Source organism: Oncorhynchus tshawytscha, unplaced genomic scaffold, assembly GCF_018296145.1.
Source record: "Oncorhynchus tshawytscha isolate Ot180627B unplaced genomic scaffold, Otsh_v2.0 Un_contig_6133_pilon_pilon, whole genome shotgun sequence".
In the NCBI taxonomy this organism is placed as follows: domain Eukaryota; kingdom Metazoa; phylum Chordata; class Actinopteri; order Salmoniformes; family Salmonidae; genus Oncorhynchus; species Oncorhynchus tshawytscha.
In genome coordinates this window covers 21442-40716 of record NW_024608148.1, presented here as the reverse complement: position 1 = coordinate 40716, position 19275 = coordinate 21442, and the positions used below count along the sequence as shown (strand labels likewise).

At 47.8% G+C, this 19275-nt stretch overlaps 1 protein-coding gene and 2 long non-coding RNA genes across 3 annotated transcripts; all 3 read right to left on the bottom strand.

Moving 5' to 3' along the window:
• Positions 1-2247: 2247 nt before the first annotated feature.
• LOC121843303 lies at positions 2248-4310 on the bottom strand. Its single transcript, XR_006081491.1, has 2 exons — positions 3038-4310; positions 2248-2906 (listed from the first exon to the last, which is right to left on the bottom strand). It is a non-coding gene; the product is annotated as an uncharacterized LOC121843303 (long non-coding RNA).
• A 1981-nt stretch (positions 4311-6291) lies between these two features.
• On the bottom strand, positions 6292-10133 carry LOC112240808 (RNA demethylase ALKBH5). The gene is given in 9 exon segments (XM_042312895.1): positions 6292-6456; positions 6794-6883; positions 6885-6914; positions 7049-7129; positions 7211-7427; positions 7680-7821; positions 8055-8080; positions 8083-8224; positions 9319-10133. Coding segments are annotated over 9 exon segments (1092 nt in total). The 5' UTR covers positions 9535-10133; the 3' UTR covers positions 6292-6308.
• Positions 10134-16258: 6125 nt separating this feature from the next.
• On the bottom strand, positions 16259-17565 carry LOC121843301. Its single transcript, XR_006081490.1, has 2 exons — positions 17394-17565; positions 16259-17344 (listed from the first exon to the last, which is right to left on the bottom strand). It is a non-coding gene; the product is annotated as an uncharacterized LOC121843301 (long non-coding RNA).
• Positions 17566-19275: the final 1710 nt, after the last annotated feature.

The following is a 19275-nucleotide window of genomic DNA, read 5'->3' as shown; positions in this document are numbered from 1 at the left end:
CACGCCCATTACATTGTCCATATAATTGACAACCAGGCGGACCAATGGCAGGAGACGTTGTGTTCTGACGTTGACGTTTGGGGTCTTTGCAGCTGAAGGGGTGGGAGTTGTATTTATTTATATTTTACCCCAAAAACACGCATACATTTATTGTGTGTAAAACACAATTTAGTCGGAACTGGGACATTTCCGACCTGCTAACTGGTTGTAGTTATACATTTGCCTGCGTTCAACCAGTTAGCAAGTTGGACATTTCAGAGTGTCCTAGTATTTACTAGTACGTGAACGCGGTATTACCTTTTCAATTTGCGGAGAACATTAATTCGACCTGGTTTTGATAATTAATTACCACATAATCCCGCGTTTTTCATCTTATTTTTGTTGTTGTGTTTATTATGGATCCCCATCAGTTCCTGCCAAGGCAGTAGCTACTCTTCCTGGGGTTTATTATGGATCCCCATTAGTTCCTGCCAAGGCAGCAGCTACTCTTCCTGGGGTTTATTATGGATCCCCATTAGTTCCTGCCAAGGCAGCAGTTACTCTTCCTGGGGTTTATTATGGATCCCCATTAGTTCCTGCCAAGGCAGTAGCTACTCTTCCTGGGGTTTATTATGGATCCCCATTAGTTCCTGCCAAGGCAGTTACTCTTCCTGTGGTTTATTATGGATCCCCATTAGTTCCTGCCAAGGCAGCAGCTACTCTTCCTGGGGTTTATTATGGATCCCCATTAGTTCCTGCCAAGGCAGCAGTTACTCTTCCTGGGGTTTATTATGGATCCCCATTAGTTCCTGCCAAGGCAGCAGCTACTCTTCCTGGGGTTTATTATTTTCCTGCCAAGGCAGCAGCTACTCTTCCTGGGGTTTATTATCGATACCCATTAGTTCCTGCCAAGGCAGCAGCTACTCTTCCTGTGTCCAGCAACATTTTTACCTGTTATTTAAATGTGATTCTACTGCTGCATCAGTTACCTGATGTGGAATAGAGTTCCATGTAGTCATGGCTCTATGTAGCACTGTGCGCCTCCCATGGTCTGTTCTGGACTTGGGGGACTGTGAAGAAACCTCTGGTGGCATGTCTTGTGGGGTATGAATGGGTGTCTGAGCTGTGTGCCAGTAGTTTAAACAGACCTCTGGTGGCATGTCTTGTGTCTTAAACAGAGAGCTCAGTGCATTCAGCATGGCAATACCTCTTACAAAAACAAGTAGTGATGAAGTCAACCTCTACTCTACTTTGAGCCAGGAGAGATTGACATGCATGTCATTCATATTCACTCTCCATGTACATCTAAGGACCAAGTCCTCTTTGTGGCACCAGAGTACACAGTAGATCAGTAAATCCTTGTCAATATCAGTGTGTTTTGTGATGACTGAGCCATCTGACTCATTGAATGATGGAGCAGAGTTGACCCTTTTTGTCCTGCATTTCATTTAAGCTCCAAGGTTTTTTCACCGGTCAAGGGTCCCGTTGGGTTGAGCTTCAAACAGCTAGAACAGCTGCACACCTGGGCCTGTCACACTCTCGGGGCCTGTCACTCTCGGGGCCTGTCCCTCTCTGGGCCTGTCCCTCTCTGGGCCTGTCCCTCTCTGGGCCTGTCCCTCTCTGGGCCTGTCCCTCTCTGGGCCTGTCCCTCTCTGGGCCTGTCCTGGGCACACTCTCGGGCCTGTCCCACCTTCGGGCCTGTCACACTCTCAAGGCCTGTCACACCTTCGGGGCCTGTCACACTCTCGGGGCCTGTCACACTCTCGGGGCCTGTCACACTCTCGGGGCCTGTCACTCTCTCGGGGCCTGTCACTCTCTCGGGGCCTGTCACTCTCTCGGGGCCTGTCACTCTCTCGGGGCCTGTCACTCTCTGGGCCTGTCACACTCGGGGCCTGTCACGCTCTGGGCCTAGACCTGTCCAGTTGAGCCTGTCACTCTGGGCCTGTCCCATTGAGCCGGTCTCTGGACCTAGACCTGTCACCCTGGGCCTGTCACTCTGGACCTAGACTTGTCCCGTTGAGCCTGTCACTCTGGGCCTAGACCTGTCCCGTTGAACCTGTCACTCTGGACCTAGACCTGTCCCATTGAGCCTGTCCAATTCTCCCAGGAGTAGAACTTTACAACCACTAACTCTGGTTCTGTCCCTCTGGGTCCTGTCCCACTCTGGTCCTGTCCACCTCTCCCAGGAGTAGAACCACTAACTCTGGTCCTGTCCACCTCTCCCAGAAGGAGTAGAACTTTACAACCACTCAGTCCAATAAGAAGAGAAACAGTTTAGGAAGATATTATTTTAAAACGGAAGCATTTTTGTGGAACAGTTCTTTTTTTTACAGTTTAAACTAAAACCTAAACAGATCATTACTATTATGTATCAGTCCACAGTTCTTTATACATAAACCCTGTCAGTTGAACAGCAGGTTTACAACAGGGCTTCACTGAACAAACCCCCCACACTCACCTGCAACCCAAATGGCTTCCTGTAGTGAACTAGGTTTGACCAGGACCCATTGGGCTGCTACCCCTGGTCTAGCAAAGTGCACAGCACAGGGAACAGTGTACCAATAGGACATGTTATACAGTCCATGGTTCCTCTGTGTAACAGACAGTAAACCAGCCAGTCAGTCAGCTCTTCCATTCATAAAGGTCTTTAAACTGTACATCTTATTACAAACCATGTTACATACATGTTATCATCATCATCATCATGGCATCTCAACAGACACTAAGAGGTCAGCCCACTCCCGAACGGCTCCCTGTTCCCTATTATAGTGCACTACTTTAGCCACTATGTTTTAGGTGTTAATTAGGTGTTTGTTGTGTAATTTGTTAGATATTAGGTTCTGATGAGGTGGCTGACCCTCTGGCCAGTAGTAGTGTTACCTAGGGAACAGGATGGTGGCTGACCCTCTGGCCAGTAGTAGTGTTACCTAGGGAACAGGATGGTGGCTGACCCTCTGGCCAGTAGGTGTTAACAGGATGGTGGCTGACCCTCTGGCCAGTAGTAGTGTTACCTAGGGAACAGGATGGTGGCTGACCCTCTGGCCAGTAGTAGTGTTACCTAGGGAACAGGATGCCGTTTGAGCTGAACAATAAAAAGGGATATAGCATAGATATATGTTTTCTAGAATATGCAACAGAAAGTTTGATTGGCCGGTCGGACCGGTGAAGGGGGGGTGTTGACATGGTTACCACGGTTACAGCGGGACGTAACGTGTGGAAAAACGTTCAGGTAGAAATATGTTATGTAGAAGAAACACGCCTCTCTGACAGACGTAGAATAAGGAACCGTGGTCGGCTCTATCCGTGACATTTCTAGCTGCTCACGTTTCACAACGTTTCACAACGTTTCACAACGCGTTTCGGCGACTGAACGTGGCCCCTGGTCAGGTGTTCAGCTGTAACCACGGTTACACCCTTTAGTTAAATCCTGTGTATTTAACGTCAGATGCTCAAAATTAAAGTTCTGGAGGGAGGAGGGGTTTGAAAACGTACTGCCGTGACTCCTCTCCACCCCTCTGAAACGTTTCATTAAGTCTACGGGCCAAATCAGCACCTGAGAATTGGTGATTTGTCTAATTGATCAGCATAGCGGAAATAAAAGCTGTGCATCTGTCAGAGAACAAGCCCCCCGCCCCCTACCCCAAACTAACAATAAAATAACTATAATCAACCAATGGGAAAAGTCAAGGTAAAGATGAAGTAAAAGAGGTGACTGTAACAACAGGTCCTGTAGTAAACAACGTAACATGCAGGACGGGGGGGCTTAGAGACACTAGAGGAAGACGTAGCTCTGGTCCAAGGCGTTACTACTGAAGGTGTTGTCGTCCCCCCAGATACTACCTCCCTATAATGGTTCAGGGTGACAGGGTAGATCACTGACCCAGGAACAGATACTACCTCCCTATAATGGTTCAGGGTGACAGGGTAGATCACTGACCCAGGAACAGATACTACCTCCCTATAATGGTTCAGGGTGACAGGGTAGATCACTGACCCAGGAACAGATACTACCTCCCTATAATGGTTCAGGGTGACAGGGTAGATCACTGATCCAGGAACAGATACTACCTCCCTATAATGGTTCAGGGTGACAGGGTAGAACACTGACCCAGGAACAGATACTACCTCCCTATAATGGTTCAGGGTGACAGGGTAGATCACTGACCCAGGAACAGATACTACCTCCCTATAATGGTTCAGGGTGACAGGGTAGATCACTGACCCAGGAACAGATACTACCTCCCTATAATGGTTCAGGGTGACAGGGTAGATCACTGACCCAGGAACAGATACTACCTCCCTATAATGGTTCAGGGTGACAGGGTAGATCACTGAAGGAACAGATACCTGGATAATGGTTCAGGGTGACAGGGTAGATCACTGACCCAGGAACAGATTCCCTATACTGGTTCAGGGTGACAGGGTAGATCACTGACTGGAACAGACCATTCCTACTGGTCCGTTCAGCCATTCCTACTGGTCCGTTTAGCCATTCCTACTGGTCCGTTCAGCCATTCCTACTGGTCCGTTCAGCCATTCCTACTGGTCCGTTCATTCCTACTGGTCCGTTCAGCATTCCTACTGGTCCGTTCAGCCATTCCTACTGGGGAAATGAACGGAGGGGGTTTGGGGATAAACGCTGAAAAATAAGGTCTTATACTAGCATAATAATATCAGTCAGTTAACATCACCTTAATGATGAAGTCTTTACCTCTGATAATATCAGTCAGTTAACAGGACATTTATGAATGATGAGCCTGTAAAGAACTAAACGATTCCTTATTTTATATCCCCAATAGGATTCATCTCCCCCATAGGGTCTCTGTCCACTGAACCAAGGATTAGTTTCAGAAACATTCATCTCCCCAATCTCTGTCCACTGAACCAGGAGGAGTTAGTTCCGATTCATCTCCCCATAGGGTCTCTGTCCACTGAAACGTCAGTTCAGAAACCCATTCATTTATACTGTCCTGAACCAGGAGGAACAGTTCCATCTCCCCCATAGGGTCTCTGTCCACTGAACCACGGAGGAGTTAGTTCCTACAGAAACACCATTCATCTCCCCCATACTCTGTCCACTGAACCACGGAGGAGTTAGTTCCTACAGAAACACCTTCATACCCCATAGGGTCTCTGTCCACTGAACCACGGAGGAGTTAATTCATCTCCCCCATAGGGTCTCTGTCCACGGAGGAGTTAGTTCCTACAGAAACACCATTCATCTCCCATAGGGTCTCTGTCCACTGAACCACGGAGGAAGTTTCAGTTCCTGTCCACAGGAAACACAGAAACACCATTCATCTCCCCATAGGGTCTCTGTCCACTGAACCTGATTCAATATCAGGAGTTAGTTCCTACAGAAACACCATTCATCTCCCCATAGGGTCTCTGTCCACTGAGGACCTGTAGGGTCTCTGTCCATTTTAGTTCCTAAAGAAACACCATTCATCTCCCCCATAGGGTCTCTGTCCACCACGGAGGAGTTAGTTCCTACAGAAACACCATTCATCTCCCCCAGTCCACTGAACCACAGAGGAGTTAGTTCCTACAGAAACACCATTCATCTCCCCCATAGGGTCTCTGTCCACTGAACCACGGAGGAGTTAGTTCCTAGACCTTATTTTATATCAGAAACACCATTCATCTCCCCCATAGGGTCTCTGTCCACTGAACCACGGAGGAGTTAGTTCCTACAGAAACACCATTCATCTCCCCATCTCTGTCCACTGAACCACGGAGGAGTTAGTTCCTACAGAAACACCATTCATCTCCCCCATAGGGTCTCTGTCCACTGAACCACGGAGGAGTTAGTTCCTAGAAACACCATTCCTCTCCCCCATAGGGTCTCTGTCCACTGAACCACGGAGGAGTTAGTTCCATTCATCTCCCCCATAGGGTCTCTGTCCACTGAACCACGGAGGAGTTAGTTCCTACAGAAACACCATTCATCTCCCCCATAGGGTCTCTGTCCACTGAACCACGGAGGAGTTAGTTCCTACAGAAACACCATTCATCTCCCCCATAGGGTCTCTGTCCACTGAACCACGGAGGAGTTAGTTCCTACAGAAACACTGTTTACTAGGACATGGGGGGGGGAGCGTAGCAACAGGGGGTTGGCAGCATAGCAACAATAGAACTTCCCACAGTCTTACTGTAACCCCGCCCCCTGTCCTCAGGCCAGTCTCTGATTGGCTGACAGCCTCGTGGCGTGTTCCATCCATCCGAGCATGCAGGGGGGTTTAACAGACTGACGATCCAATGCCCGCCCTCACTCACTCACACACACACACACACTCTCTCTCTCTCTCTGAGCCCATCCAGTCCGGTGTTCAGTGACGCCGCATCTTGACCTTGCGTGACACGTCGCCATCTCGGCTCCGCCTCCAGTAGTTCTCGGAGCTGTTGCTACGGCGATGAAGGCGGGACGAAGAGGAGGAGTGACGATTCTCCTCCTTATCCATCTCCAGAACCCTCGGTCTGACAGAGAGAGAAGAAGAGTTAGGGGGGAGGGGCTCTAGTCCTGTATCTCAGGTAGAAGGAGTTAGGGGAGGGGCTCTAGTCCTGTATCTCAGGTAGGAGGAGTTAGGGGAGGGGCTCTGGTCCTGTATCTCAGGTAGGAGGAGTTAGGGGAGGGGCTCTAGTCCTGTATCACAGGTAGGAGGAGTTAGGGGAGGGGCTCTGGTCCTGTGTGTGACTACCTGTATCTCAGGTAGGAGGAGTTAGGGGAGGGGCTCTGGTCCTGTATCTCAGGTAGGAGGAGTTAGGGGAGGGGCTCTGGTCCTGTGTGTGAGTGTGTCTCCCAGTGTGTGAGTACCTGTGTGCAGCGTCTGGGTCAGCTCTGCGGTGAGAGCGTTTGGCCTTCAGAGGGGCGTGTCTCTCAGGGGGAGGGGTTAGGGGAGGGGCTCTGGTCTACACGGGGAGCATCTGGTCTCGTCCTGCACACAACACCCATACCACACCATAGACAGACACACACACACACACACAGAGAGAGAGAGAGAGAGTTAGTGCAATAGCCTGACGCCACAGTCAACCTGCTAACTCTTGGTTGTCATGGTGACAGACATACTTCCTGAGGATGATGACGGCTCGTCTCTCCTTGATGTCCTGGGGGCGGATACAGTGGGTGATGTCATCAGCCGCGTAGCCACTGAGAGGAGAGAGAACACTATGACATCACACCTCTCCCTCTCACACACTCTCTCTCTCTCTCTCCACCTCCCTCGCCTACCTGAGGACAGTAACACTTCCTCTCCTGACAGGAAGCTCAAGGACGGGCTCAGACACTCTGATTGGTTTAAACTGGAAGCGGCAGCCGAAGCAGAGGGCCGAGTCTGAGAAGAAGGACACGGATACGATTGGCCGGGCGAAGATGTGGAGCGGGTCGACATGTGACACGATGCAGCCGCCTGGTTGGTAGTCGTTGATCACCGCTGAGTTCACAAAACCTACAGGACAACAACAACATCAACAACAGGAGACAGGAAGCAGGAGACAGGAAGCACAGTTAAGGTCAAATCGGAGACAGGAAGTGGGCTGGAGCACAGTTAAGGTCAAATCGGAGACAGGAAGTGGGCTGGAGCACATTAAGGTCAAATTTGAGACAGGAAGTGGGCTGGAGCACGTTAAGGTAAAATCTGAGACAGGAAGTGGGCTGGGGTTGAGTAACGAACAGGATGTTAGAGGTTAAAAGTTATTACCTTCAGGTACGACCCCGCTGGCGACCAGTTTAGTGATGACGAGGTCGTGAACCCAGGTCGGGATGTCGTCCACCTCTCCTTTAGGGTACAATCTCTCCTGACCAGGTCCTCTCTTCTCTAGCTGGGCCCCGTATGTATAGCCCTGGAAGACGAGACGAGGTGAGAGAGGAAGAGAGGGGTTTAGAGACAGAGAGAGGGAGGAAGAGAGGGGTTTAGAGACAGAGAGAGGGGTTTAGAGACAGAGAGAGGGAGGAAGAGAGGGGTTTGGAGACAGAGCGAAAGAGAGGCGAGGAGAGAAAGATAGGAGTGTTAGAGACAAAGAGGAAGATGGGGGGGGTAGAGGCCAAGAGAGGAACAACAGGTGCGTGACCTCACCTCTCCAAAGAAATATTTGTTCCGTAGGGTGCCCGATCTACGGTGTGTTCCCGGTAAAGCCCCGCTTCTCCGTTAGCAACCACCTCATTTATCTTGCCCTCAATGACATCACAGTCCTCTTTAGAGAAGACCTCTACCTGAACAATGCCACTCTGGACACGCCTCGCCTCCTGGAGGGAGATGGAGAGAGAGATGGAGGGAGGGCGAGAGAGAGATGGAGGGAGGGCGATGGAGGGAGAGAGAGATGGACGGAGGGAGGGAGATGGAGGGAGAGAGAAAGATGGAGGGAGAGAGATGGAGGGAGAGAGAAAGATGGAGGGAGAGAGAGGATGGAGAGAGAGATGAGATGGAGGGAGAGAGAGATGGAGGGAGATGGAGAGAGATGGAGGGAGAGAGAGATGGAGGGAGAGAGATGGAGGGAGAGAGATGGAGAGAGATGGAGGGAGATGGAGGGAGAGAGAGATGGAGAGAGATGGAGGGAGAGAGAGATGGAGAGAGATGGAGAGAGAGAGAGGAGAGAGGATGGAGAGAGAGAGATGGAGGAGAGAGAGAGATGGAGAGAGATGGAGGGAGAGAGAGATGGAGAGAGATGGAGGGAGAGAGAGATGGAGAGAGATGGAGGGAGATGGAGGGAGAGAGAGATGGAGAGAGAGAGAGATGGAGATGGAGAGAGAGAGATGGAGAGAGAGAGAGGGAGAGAGAGATGGAGAGAGAGAGATGGAGGAGAGAGAGATGGAGAGAGAGATGGAGAGAGAGAGATGGAGGGAGAGAGAGATGGAGAGAGGAGATGGAGGGAGAGAGAGATGGAGAGAGAGATGGAGGGAGAGATGGAGAGAGAGATGGAGAGAGATGGAGAGAGAGAGATGGAGGGAGAGAGAGATGGAGAGAGAGAGAGAGAGAGGAGAGATGGAGAGAGAGATGGAGGGAGATGGAGAGAGAGAGATGGAGAGAGAGATGGAGGGAGATGGAGAGATGGAGGGAGAGAGATGGAGAGAGAGAGATGAGAGAGATGAGGAGAGAGAGATGGAGGAGAGAGAGAGAGATGGAGGGAGAGAGATGGAGGAGAGAGAGAGATGGAGGAGAGAGATGGAGGGAGAGAGAGATGGAGGGAGATGGAGATGGAGGGAGAGAGAGATGGAGAGAGAGAGATGGAGGGAGAGAGATGGAGAGAGAGAAAGAAAGTGGGGGGAAAAGACAGAGATATTGATTCATACTTTGAATTGGATTCATCTCAGAGAAGTTCAGTGTCAACAGCAGGTCATACCTGCTCACGGGACTCCACAGGCTCGACCTCATCCTCGGAGGAATCTCGGTGCTTCCGCTTCCGGCCGTTCCCGTTACTACTACCTCCGTCGGTAACTTTAACTTTCCTATTTTTGTAACTGTCGTCCTTATCGGTAACTCTGTTTTTGTAATTGTCCCGGTGAGGAGTCATGGACTTCAGCTTTTCCCGCAGGTCGGAGAAACCACTGGCTGACATGTTTTATTTGATATATAAATGAACAATATGAAATGTAGGAGTTGGTTATATTATAGTTATTTCACTTCCATAATTGTCCGTCTGTAGACGCGGGGACCGGGAGGCTCCCGGTGACCGTCCTCACGGTAGTTATGTTGTGATGTGGCTAACAACTTAGCTCACTTAAAACGGGTTGTTTTCCAACCCAGAAAAGTCGACGATTCAAGTAGTAAACGTATACTATTTTTACGAGTTAAATAACACGGAATGAATCTGCGTGTATTAGTTTAGTCGTTGCGTTGTTCGTGTTATTTGACTATTTTCGTGTGAAGACAGGCTAGATAGTTAGCATGCTAACTGGTTAGCAGCCCGTTCAGGCGGAAACTGAAACGGTATTTCAAGTGACGAGGCAAAATCGGTCAAAAAAAAATAAAATAATTATGTTCTTACGGTGTTGTCTTGTCCATATGATTTTTAACGGAAGCTTTTTATTTTATTTTTTAAATCGTTATTATATAAGTAAAACTCGTTTAAAAATAAACAAAAACAACACCTCTAGTTATGAGCACCACGCATTTGTCATTCCTCTGACCCGGGGGTTTGAACCAACTACAGACGCGGGGACTTTCTTCTTGGCGGATCGCATCCAACTGTTAGGTGTGTGTTTATACACCGCCACCTACCGGACTGGAGTGAGAGGGCAGTTCACCGACGTGGTCGGTATTTTTAGTTTATTTATTTTTATTTCACCTTTATTTAACCAGAACAAGTTCTCATTTACAACTGTGACCCTGACCAAGATAAAGCAAAGCAGTTCGACACATATAACAACATGGAGTAAAACAAACATACAGTCAATAATACAGTAGAAAAATATAATATAATATAAGTCTATATAGGATGTGAGCAAGTGAGGCGAGATAAGGGAGGTGAAGGCAAACAAGATCTACATTCAATTCTCTTCATTAGTCTTGTTCCTCTAAGAAAGAAATTAAATAGAGCCCCTTGACATCACCATCTACCCTCATTTTTAAAAAGCCACTTACCCCATTCTCACACACTTTGACCCCTATCTGCTCGTTTCACCATGCCGACGGTCTGATAGGATGGGACCCCCCCACCACCTCAACACACTAACTCTTCTGAAGTTAACATTTCATATACCCCAAAATACATCTCTGCAGTTGCCACCACAGCATCTAGTTTTTCCTGTTGTTTTTACATTCCGTTGATGTGGTACAGTTTCATAACCATTGTTATGAATGCTAAGAAGCCAACCTTTACTGAAGTATAAATCAAGTGTTGGCCGATCCCTAATGCGCTGGAACAAATTTTACTACTCACAGGGATCCTCTTAGGATCCCCCTCGCCCCGTGACCCATCCTCCTCGACTCTGACTCTGGTCATTTTAACCTGCCTCTCTCACACCGGAGACTTTCAGATCCCCAGCAACATCACCCCCTCTACAGTTAACACACACAACATTATCCACCTTCAGATACCCAGCAACATCACCCTCTCTACAGTTAACACACACAACATTATCCACCTTCAGATACCCAGCAACATCACCCTCTCTACAGTTAACACACACAACATTATCCACCTTCAGATACCCAGCAACATCACCCCCTCTACAGTTAACACACACAACATTATCCACCTTCAGATACCCAGCAACATCACCCCCTCTACAGTTAACACACACAACATTATCCACCTTCAGATACCCAGCAACATCACCCCCTCTACAGTTAACACACACAACATTATCCACCTTCAGATACCCAGCAACATCACCCCTCTACAGTTAACACACACAACATTATCCACCTTCAGATACCCAGCAACATCACCCCCTCTACAGTTAACACACACAACATTATCCACCTTCAGATACCCAGCAACATCACCCCTCTACAGTTAACACACACAACATTATCCACCTTCAGATACCCAGCAACATCACCCCCTCTACAGTTAACACACACAACATTATCCACCTTCAGATACCCAGCAACATCACCCCCTCTACAGTTAACACACACAACATTATCCACCTCACCCTCAGATTATCCACCTTCAGATACCCAGCAACATCACCCCCTCTACAGTTAACACACACAACATTATCCACCTTCAGATACCCAGCAACATCACCTTCAGATACCCAGCAACATCACCCCTACAGTTAACACACACAACATTATCCACCTTCAGATACCCAGCAACATCACCCCTCTACAGTTAACACACACAACATTATCCACCTTCAGATACCCAGCAACATCACCCCCTCTACAGTTAACACACACAACATTATCACCTTCAGATACCCAGCAACATCACCCCCTCTACAGTTAACACACACAACATTATCCACCTTCAGATACCCAGCAACATCACCCCTCTACAGTTAACACACACAACATTATCCACCTTCAGATACCCAGCAACATCACCCCCTACAGTTAACACACACAACATTATCCACCTTCAGATACCCAGCAACATCACCCCTCTACAGTTAACACACACAACATTATCCACCTTCAGATACCCAGCAACATCACCCCCTCTACAGTTAACACACACAACATTATCATTATCCACCTTCAGATCAGCAACATCACCCCCTCTACAGTTAACACACACAACATTATCCACCTTCAGATACCCAGCAACATCAGTTAACACACCTTCAGATACCCAGCAACATCACCCCTCTACAGTTAACACACACAACATTATCCACCTTCAGATACCCAGCAACATCACCCCTCTACAGTTAACACACACAACATTATCCACCTTCAGATACCCAGCAACATCACCCCCAGCAACATCACCCCCTCTACAGTTAACACACACAACATTATCCACCTTCAGATACCCAGCAACATCACCCCTCTACAGTTAACACACACAACATTATCCACCTTCAGATACCCAGCAACATCACCCCCTCTACAGTTAACACACACAACATTATCCACCTTCAGATACCCAGCAACATCACCCCCTCTACAGTTAACACACACAACATTATCCACCTTCAGATACCCAGCAACATCACCCCTCTACAGTTAACACACACAACATTTTCCACCTTCAGATCCCCAGCAACATCACCCTCTCTACAGTTAACACACACAACATTATCCACCTTCAGATACCCAGCAACATCACCCCTCTACAGTTAACACACACAACATTATCCACCTTCAGATACCCAGCAACATCACCCTCTCTACAGTTAACACACACAACATTATCCACCTTCAGATACCCAGCAACATCACCCTCTCTACAGTTAACACACACAACATTATCCACCTTCAGATCCCCAGCAACATCACCCCCTCTACAGTTAACACACACAACATTATCCACCTTCAGATACCCAGCAACATCACCCCTCTACAGTTAACACACACAACATTATCCACCTTCAGATACCCAGCAACATCACCCCCTCTACAGTTAACACACACAACATTATCCACCTTCAGATACCCAGCAACATCACCCCCTCTACAGTTAACACACACAACATTATCCACCTTCAGATCCCCAGCAACATCACCCCCTCTACAGTTAACACACACAACATTATCCACCTTCAGATACCCAGCAACATCACCCCCTCTACAGTTAACACACACAACATTATCCACCTTCTGATCCCCATCGAGGAGAGGAGTAAAACTCATCCATTTACCTATTAACAAGTTGACTCTCTCTCTGACAGGTAAACTCATCCATTCACCAATTAACAAGTTGACTCTCTAACAGGTACACTCATCCATTCACCAATTAACAAGTGGACTCTGTCTGACAAGTAAACTCATCCATTCACCAAATAACTATCATGGTGAATGAAACAATCATCCCTCATGGTGATTTACCATGCTCTGGTCCCTCTGGCCCCTTTACCATGCTCTGGTCCCTTCACCATGCTCTGCTCCCTCTGGTTCCTTTACCATGCTCTGGTCCCTCTGGTCCCTTTACCATGCTCTGGTCCCTTTACCATGCTCTGGTCCCTCTGGTTCCTTTACCACGCTCTGGTCCCTTTACCATGCTCTGGTTCCTTTACCACGCTCTGGTCCCTACCATGCTCTGGTCCCTTTACCATGCTCTGGTCCCTTTACAATGCTCTGGTCCCTCTGGTCCCTTTACCATGCTCTGGCCCATTTACCATGCTCTGGTCCCTTTACAATGCTCTGGTCCCTCTGGTCCCTTTACCATGCTCTGGTCCCTCTGGTCCCTTTACAATGCTCTGGTCCCTTTACCATGCTCTGGTCCCTCTGGTCCCTTTACCATGCTCTGGTCCCTCTGGCCCCTTTACCATGCTCTGGTCCCTCTGGTCCCTTTACAATGCTCTGGTCCCTTTACCATGCTCTGGTCCTTCTGGTCCCTTTACCATGCTCTGGTCCCTTTACAATGCTCTGGCCCCTTTACCATGCTCTGGTCCCTTTACCATGCTATGGTCCCTTTACCATGCTCTGGCCCCTCTTGCCCCTTTACCATGCTCTGGCCCCTTTACCATGCTCTGTTCCCTTTACCATGCTCTGGTCCCTCTGGTCCCTTTACCATGCTCTGGTCCCTCTGGTCCCTTTACCATGCTGTGGTCCCTCTGGTCCCTTTACCATGCTGTGGTCCCTCTGGTCCCTTTACCATGCTCTGGTCCATTTACCATGCTCTGGTCCCTTTACCATGCTCTGGTCCCTATACCATGCTCTGGTCCCTATACCATGCTCTGGTCCCTTTACCATGCTCTGGTCCCTCTAGCCCCTTTACCATGCTCTGGTCCCTTTACCATGCTCTGGTCCCTCTGGTCCCTTTACCATGCTCTGGTCCCTCTGGTCCCTTTACCATTCTCTGGCCCCTTTACCATGCTCTGGTCCCTTTACCATGCTCTGGTCCCTTTACCATGCTCTGGTCCCTCTGGTCCCTTTACCATGCTCTGGTCCCTCTGGCCCCTTTACCATGCTCTGGTCCCTTTACCATGCTCTGGTCCCTCTGGTCCCTTTACCATGCTCTGGTCCCTCTGGTCCCTTTACCATGCTCTGGCCCCTTTACCATGCTCTGGTCCCTTTACCATCCTCTGGTCCCTTTACCATGCTCTGGTCCCTCTGGTCCCTTTACCATGCTCTGGCACCTTTACCATGCTCTGGTCCCTTTACCATGCTCTGGTCCCTTTACCATGCTCTGGTCCCTCTGGTCCCTTTACCATGCTCTGGTCCCTCTGGTCCCTTTACCATGCTCTGGTCGCTCTGGTCCCTTTACCATGCTCTGGTCCCTCTGGTCCCTTTACCATGCTCTGGTCCCTCTGGTCCCTTTACCATGCTCTGGTCCCTTTACCATGCTCTGGTCCCTCTGGTCCCTTTTCCATGCTCTGGTCCCTCTGGCCCCTTTACCATGCTCTGGCCCCTTTACCATGCTCTGGCCCCTTTACCATGCTCTGGCCCCTTTACCATGCTCTGGTCCCTTTACCATGCTCTGGTCTCTTTACCATGCTCTGGTCCCTTTACCATTCTCTGGCCCCTTTACCATGCTCTGGCCCCTTTACCATGCTCTGGCCCCTTTACCATGCTCTGGCCCCTTACCATGCTCTGGCCCCTTTACCATGCTCTGGCCCCTTTACCATGCTCTGGCCCCTTTACCATGCTCTGGCCCCTTTACCATGCTCTGGTCCCTTTACCATGCTCTGGTCTCTTTACCATGCTCTGGTCCCTTTACCATTCTCTGGCCCCTTTACCATGCTCTGGCCCCTTTACCATGCTCTGGTCCCTTTACCATGCTCTGGTCTCTTTACCATGCTCTGGTCCCTTTACCATTCTCTGGCCCCTTTACCATGCTCTGGTCCCTTTACCATGCTCTGGTCTCTTTACCATGCTCTGGTCCCTTTACCATGCTCTGGTCCCTCTGCTCTGGTCCCTCTACCCTTTACCATGCTGACGTTGCTCTATCTGATCTGCACTCTTACGTACTCAGAACATGCTCTGACCCCTCATGAGGATTTCAGTATTGTGGCCACCACTCATATCAAGGTTTCTCTATTCATCCCTTCATACAAAACAGTTGACATGTTTCCTATATTTCACCCTTGACTTGACTACTGTCTTCTGTAGGGATTTAGTGGTGATACTGTCCCTTTACAACACAGTAATTTAGTGTTGATATTGTCCCTTTACAATACAGTAATTTAGTGGTGATATTGTCCCTTTACAACACAGTAATTTAGTGGTGATATTGTCCCTTTACAACACAGTAATTTAGTGGTGATATTGTCCCTTTACAACACAGTAATTTAGTGGTGATATTGTCCCTTTACAACACAGTACTTTAGTGGTGATATTATTGACTACTGTCTTCTATAGGGATTTAGTGGTGATACTGTCCCTTTACAACACAGTAATTTAGTGGTGATACTGTCCCTTTACAATACAATAATTTAGTGGTGATATTGTCCCTTTACAACACAGTAATTTAGTGGTGATATTGTCCCTTTACAATACAGTAATTTAGCACAAGTTTTTTTATCGGGGTGGCAGGGTAGCCTAGTGGTTAGAGTGTTGGACTAGTAAACGGAAGGTTGCAAGTTCAAATCCCTGAGCTGACAGGCAGTTCTGCCCCTGAACAGGCAGTTAACCACTGTTCCTAGGCCGTCATTGAAAATAAGAATTTGTTCTTAACTGACTTGCCTAGTTAAATAAAGGTTAAATAAAAATAAAAAATCCTGAAAGATGTACAGCATTTTTATTCAAGTGTATTCATTAACAAACTAAACAACATCCACATGATACAAACAGTCTGACAAACTAAACAACATCTACATGATATAAACATGGTCCAGTAAACAGTCTGACAAACTAAACAACATCCACATGATACAAACAGTCTGACAAACTAAACAACATCCACATGATATAAACAGTCTGACAAACTAAACAACATCCACATGATATAAACATGGTCCAGTAAACAGTCTGACAAACTAAACAACATCCACATGATATAAACATGGTCCAGTAAACAGTCTGACAAACTAAACAACATCCACATGATACAAACAGTCTGACAAACTAAACAACATCCACATGATATAAACAGTCTGACAAACGAAACAACATCCACATGATATAAACATGGTCCAGTAAACAGTCTGACAAACGAAACAACATCCACATGATATAAACATGGTCCAGTAAACAGTCTGACAAACTAAACAACATCCACATGATATAAACATGGTCCAGTAAACAGTCTGACAAACTAAACAACATCCACATGATATAAACATGGTCCAGTAAACAGTCTGACAAACTAAACAACATCCACATGATATAAACATGGTCCAGTAAACAGTCTGACAAACTAAACAACATCCACATGATATAAACATGGTCCAGTAAACAGTCTGACAAACTAAACAACATCCACATGATATAAACATGGTCCAGTAAACAGTCTGACAAACTAAACATTGTACGTTAATGTACTGAAAACGGATTCCAGAGTCTTGGCTAATCAGTTTGTCAATCAACTTGGTGTCCAATCACTGACAAGTTATACATATATAGACTACTGCTGTAGTATTCAACTCTAACCCAGGTTAAATAAAGGTTAAATAAAAATAAATACAAATGAGATCCGGCTGGATTTCTGTTCAACCTGATAATTAACCCACTTTGTTGTGACAGGTCTAAATCGGTCCCTGATTGAAATGGAAACAAAGTAGTGGGACTGGATTTGCCAAGATGTCTCTTTCTACCTTCCTGCTTTACAGCCTGGATGCAGCCTCCAAACATTTAATGTCCCTGTGTCTCTTCCTGCTATACTATAACGTTTCATAATGTCCCCGTGTCTCTATCTACCTTCCTGCTATACTATAACGTTTCATAATGTCCCCGTGTCTCTATCTACCTTCCTGCTATACTATAACGTTTCATAATGTCCCCGTGTCTCTATCTACCTTCCTGCTATACTATAACGTTTCATAATGTCCCCGTGTCTCTATCTCTCTTCCTGCTATACTATAACGTTTCATAATGTCCCTGTCTCTATCTACCTTCCTGCTATACTATAACGTTTCATAATGCCCCCGTGTCTCTATCTAACTTACCTAGTTCCTTCTCACAGGGGGTAGCTAGTTCCTTCTAACAGGGTATTCAGTGGGGTAGCTTGTTCCTTCTAACAGGGGGTAGCTTGTTCCTTCTAACAGGGGACTCAGTGGGGTAGCTAGTTCCTTCTAACAGGGTATTCAGTGGGGTAGCTTGTTCCTTCTAACAGGGGGGTAGCTTGTTCCTTCTAACAGGGGACTCAGTGGGGTAGCTTGTTCCTTCTAACAGGTGGGGTAGCTTGTTCCTTCTAACAAGGGACTCAGTGCTAAGGGCTGTACTAAGGGCTGTATCCAGGCTGTACTAAGGGCTGTATTAAGGGCTGTATCCAGGCTGTACTAAGGGCTGTATTAAGGGCTGTATTAAGGGCTGTACTAAGGGCTGTACTAAGGGCTGTATTCAGGCTGTACTAAGGGCTGTACTAAGGGCTGTACTAAAGGCTGTACTAAGGCTGTACTACTGTACTAGGGCTGTATTCAGGCTGTACTAAGGGCTGTATTAAAGGCTGTACTAAGGGCTGTATTAAAGGCTGTACTAAGGGCTGTATCCAGGCTGTATTCAGGGCTGTATCCAGGCTGTATTAAGGGCTGAACTAAGGGCTGTATTAAGGGCTGTATTAAGGGCTGTACTAAGGGCTGTATCCAGTCTGTACTAAGGGCTGTACTAAGGGCTGTACTTAGGGCTGTACTAAGGGCTGTATCCAGGCTGTACTAAGGGCTGGACTAAGGGCTGGACTAAGGGCTGTACTAAGGGCTGTATTAAGGGCTGTACTAAGGGCTGTACTAAGGGCTGTATTCAGGCTCTACTAAGGGCTGTATCCAGGCTGTATTCAGAGCTGTATCCAGGCTGTATTAAGGTCTGTATTAAGGGCTGTACTAATGGCTGTACTAAGGGCTCTACTAAGGGCTGTACTAAGGGCTGTACTAAGGGCTGTATTAAGGGCTGTACTTAGGGCTGTACTAAGGGCTGTATCCAGGCTGTACTAAGGGCTGGACTAAGGGCTCTACTAAGGGCTGTACTAAGGGCTCTACTAAGGGCTGTACTAAGGGCTGTATTAAGGGCTGTACTTAGGGCTGTACTAAGGGCTGTATCCAGGCTGTACTAAGGGCTGGACTAAGGGCTGTACTAAGGGCTGTACTAAGGGCTCTACTAAGGGCTGTACTAAGGGCTGTATTAAGGGCTGTACTTAGGGCTGTACTAAGGGCTGTATCCAGTCTGTACTAAGGGCTGTACTAAGGGCTGTACTAAGGGCTGTACTAAGGGCTGTATCCAGGCTGTATCCAGGCTGTACTAAGGGCTGTACTAAGGGCTGTACTAAGGGCTGTACTAAGGGCTCTACTAAGGGCTGTACTAAGGGCTGTATTAAGGGCTGTACTTAGGGCTGTACTAAGGGCTGTATCCAGGCTGTACTAAGGGCTGGACTAAGGGCTCTACTAAGGGGGCTGTACTAAGGGCTCTACTAAGGGCTGTACTAAGGGCTGTATTAAGGGCTGTACTTAGGGCTGTACTAAGGGCTGTATCCAGTCTGTACTAAGGGCTCTACTAAGGGCTGTACTAAGGGCTGTACTAAGGGCTGTACTTAGGGCTGTACTAAGGGCTGTATCCAGGCTGTACTAAGGGCTGGACTAAGGGCTGGACT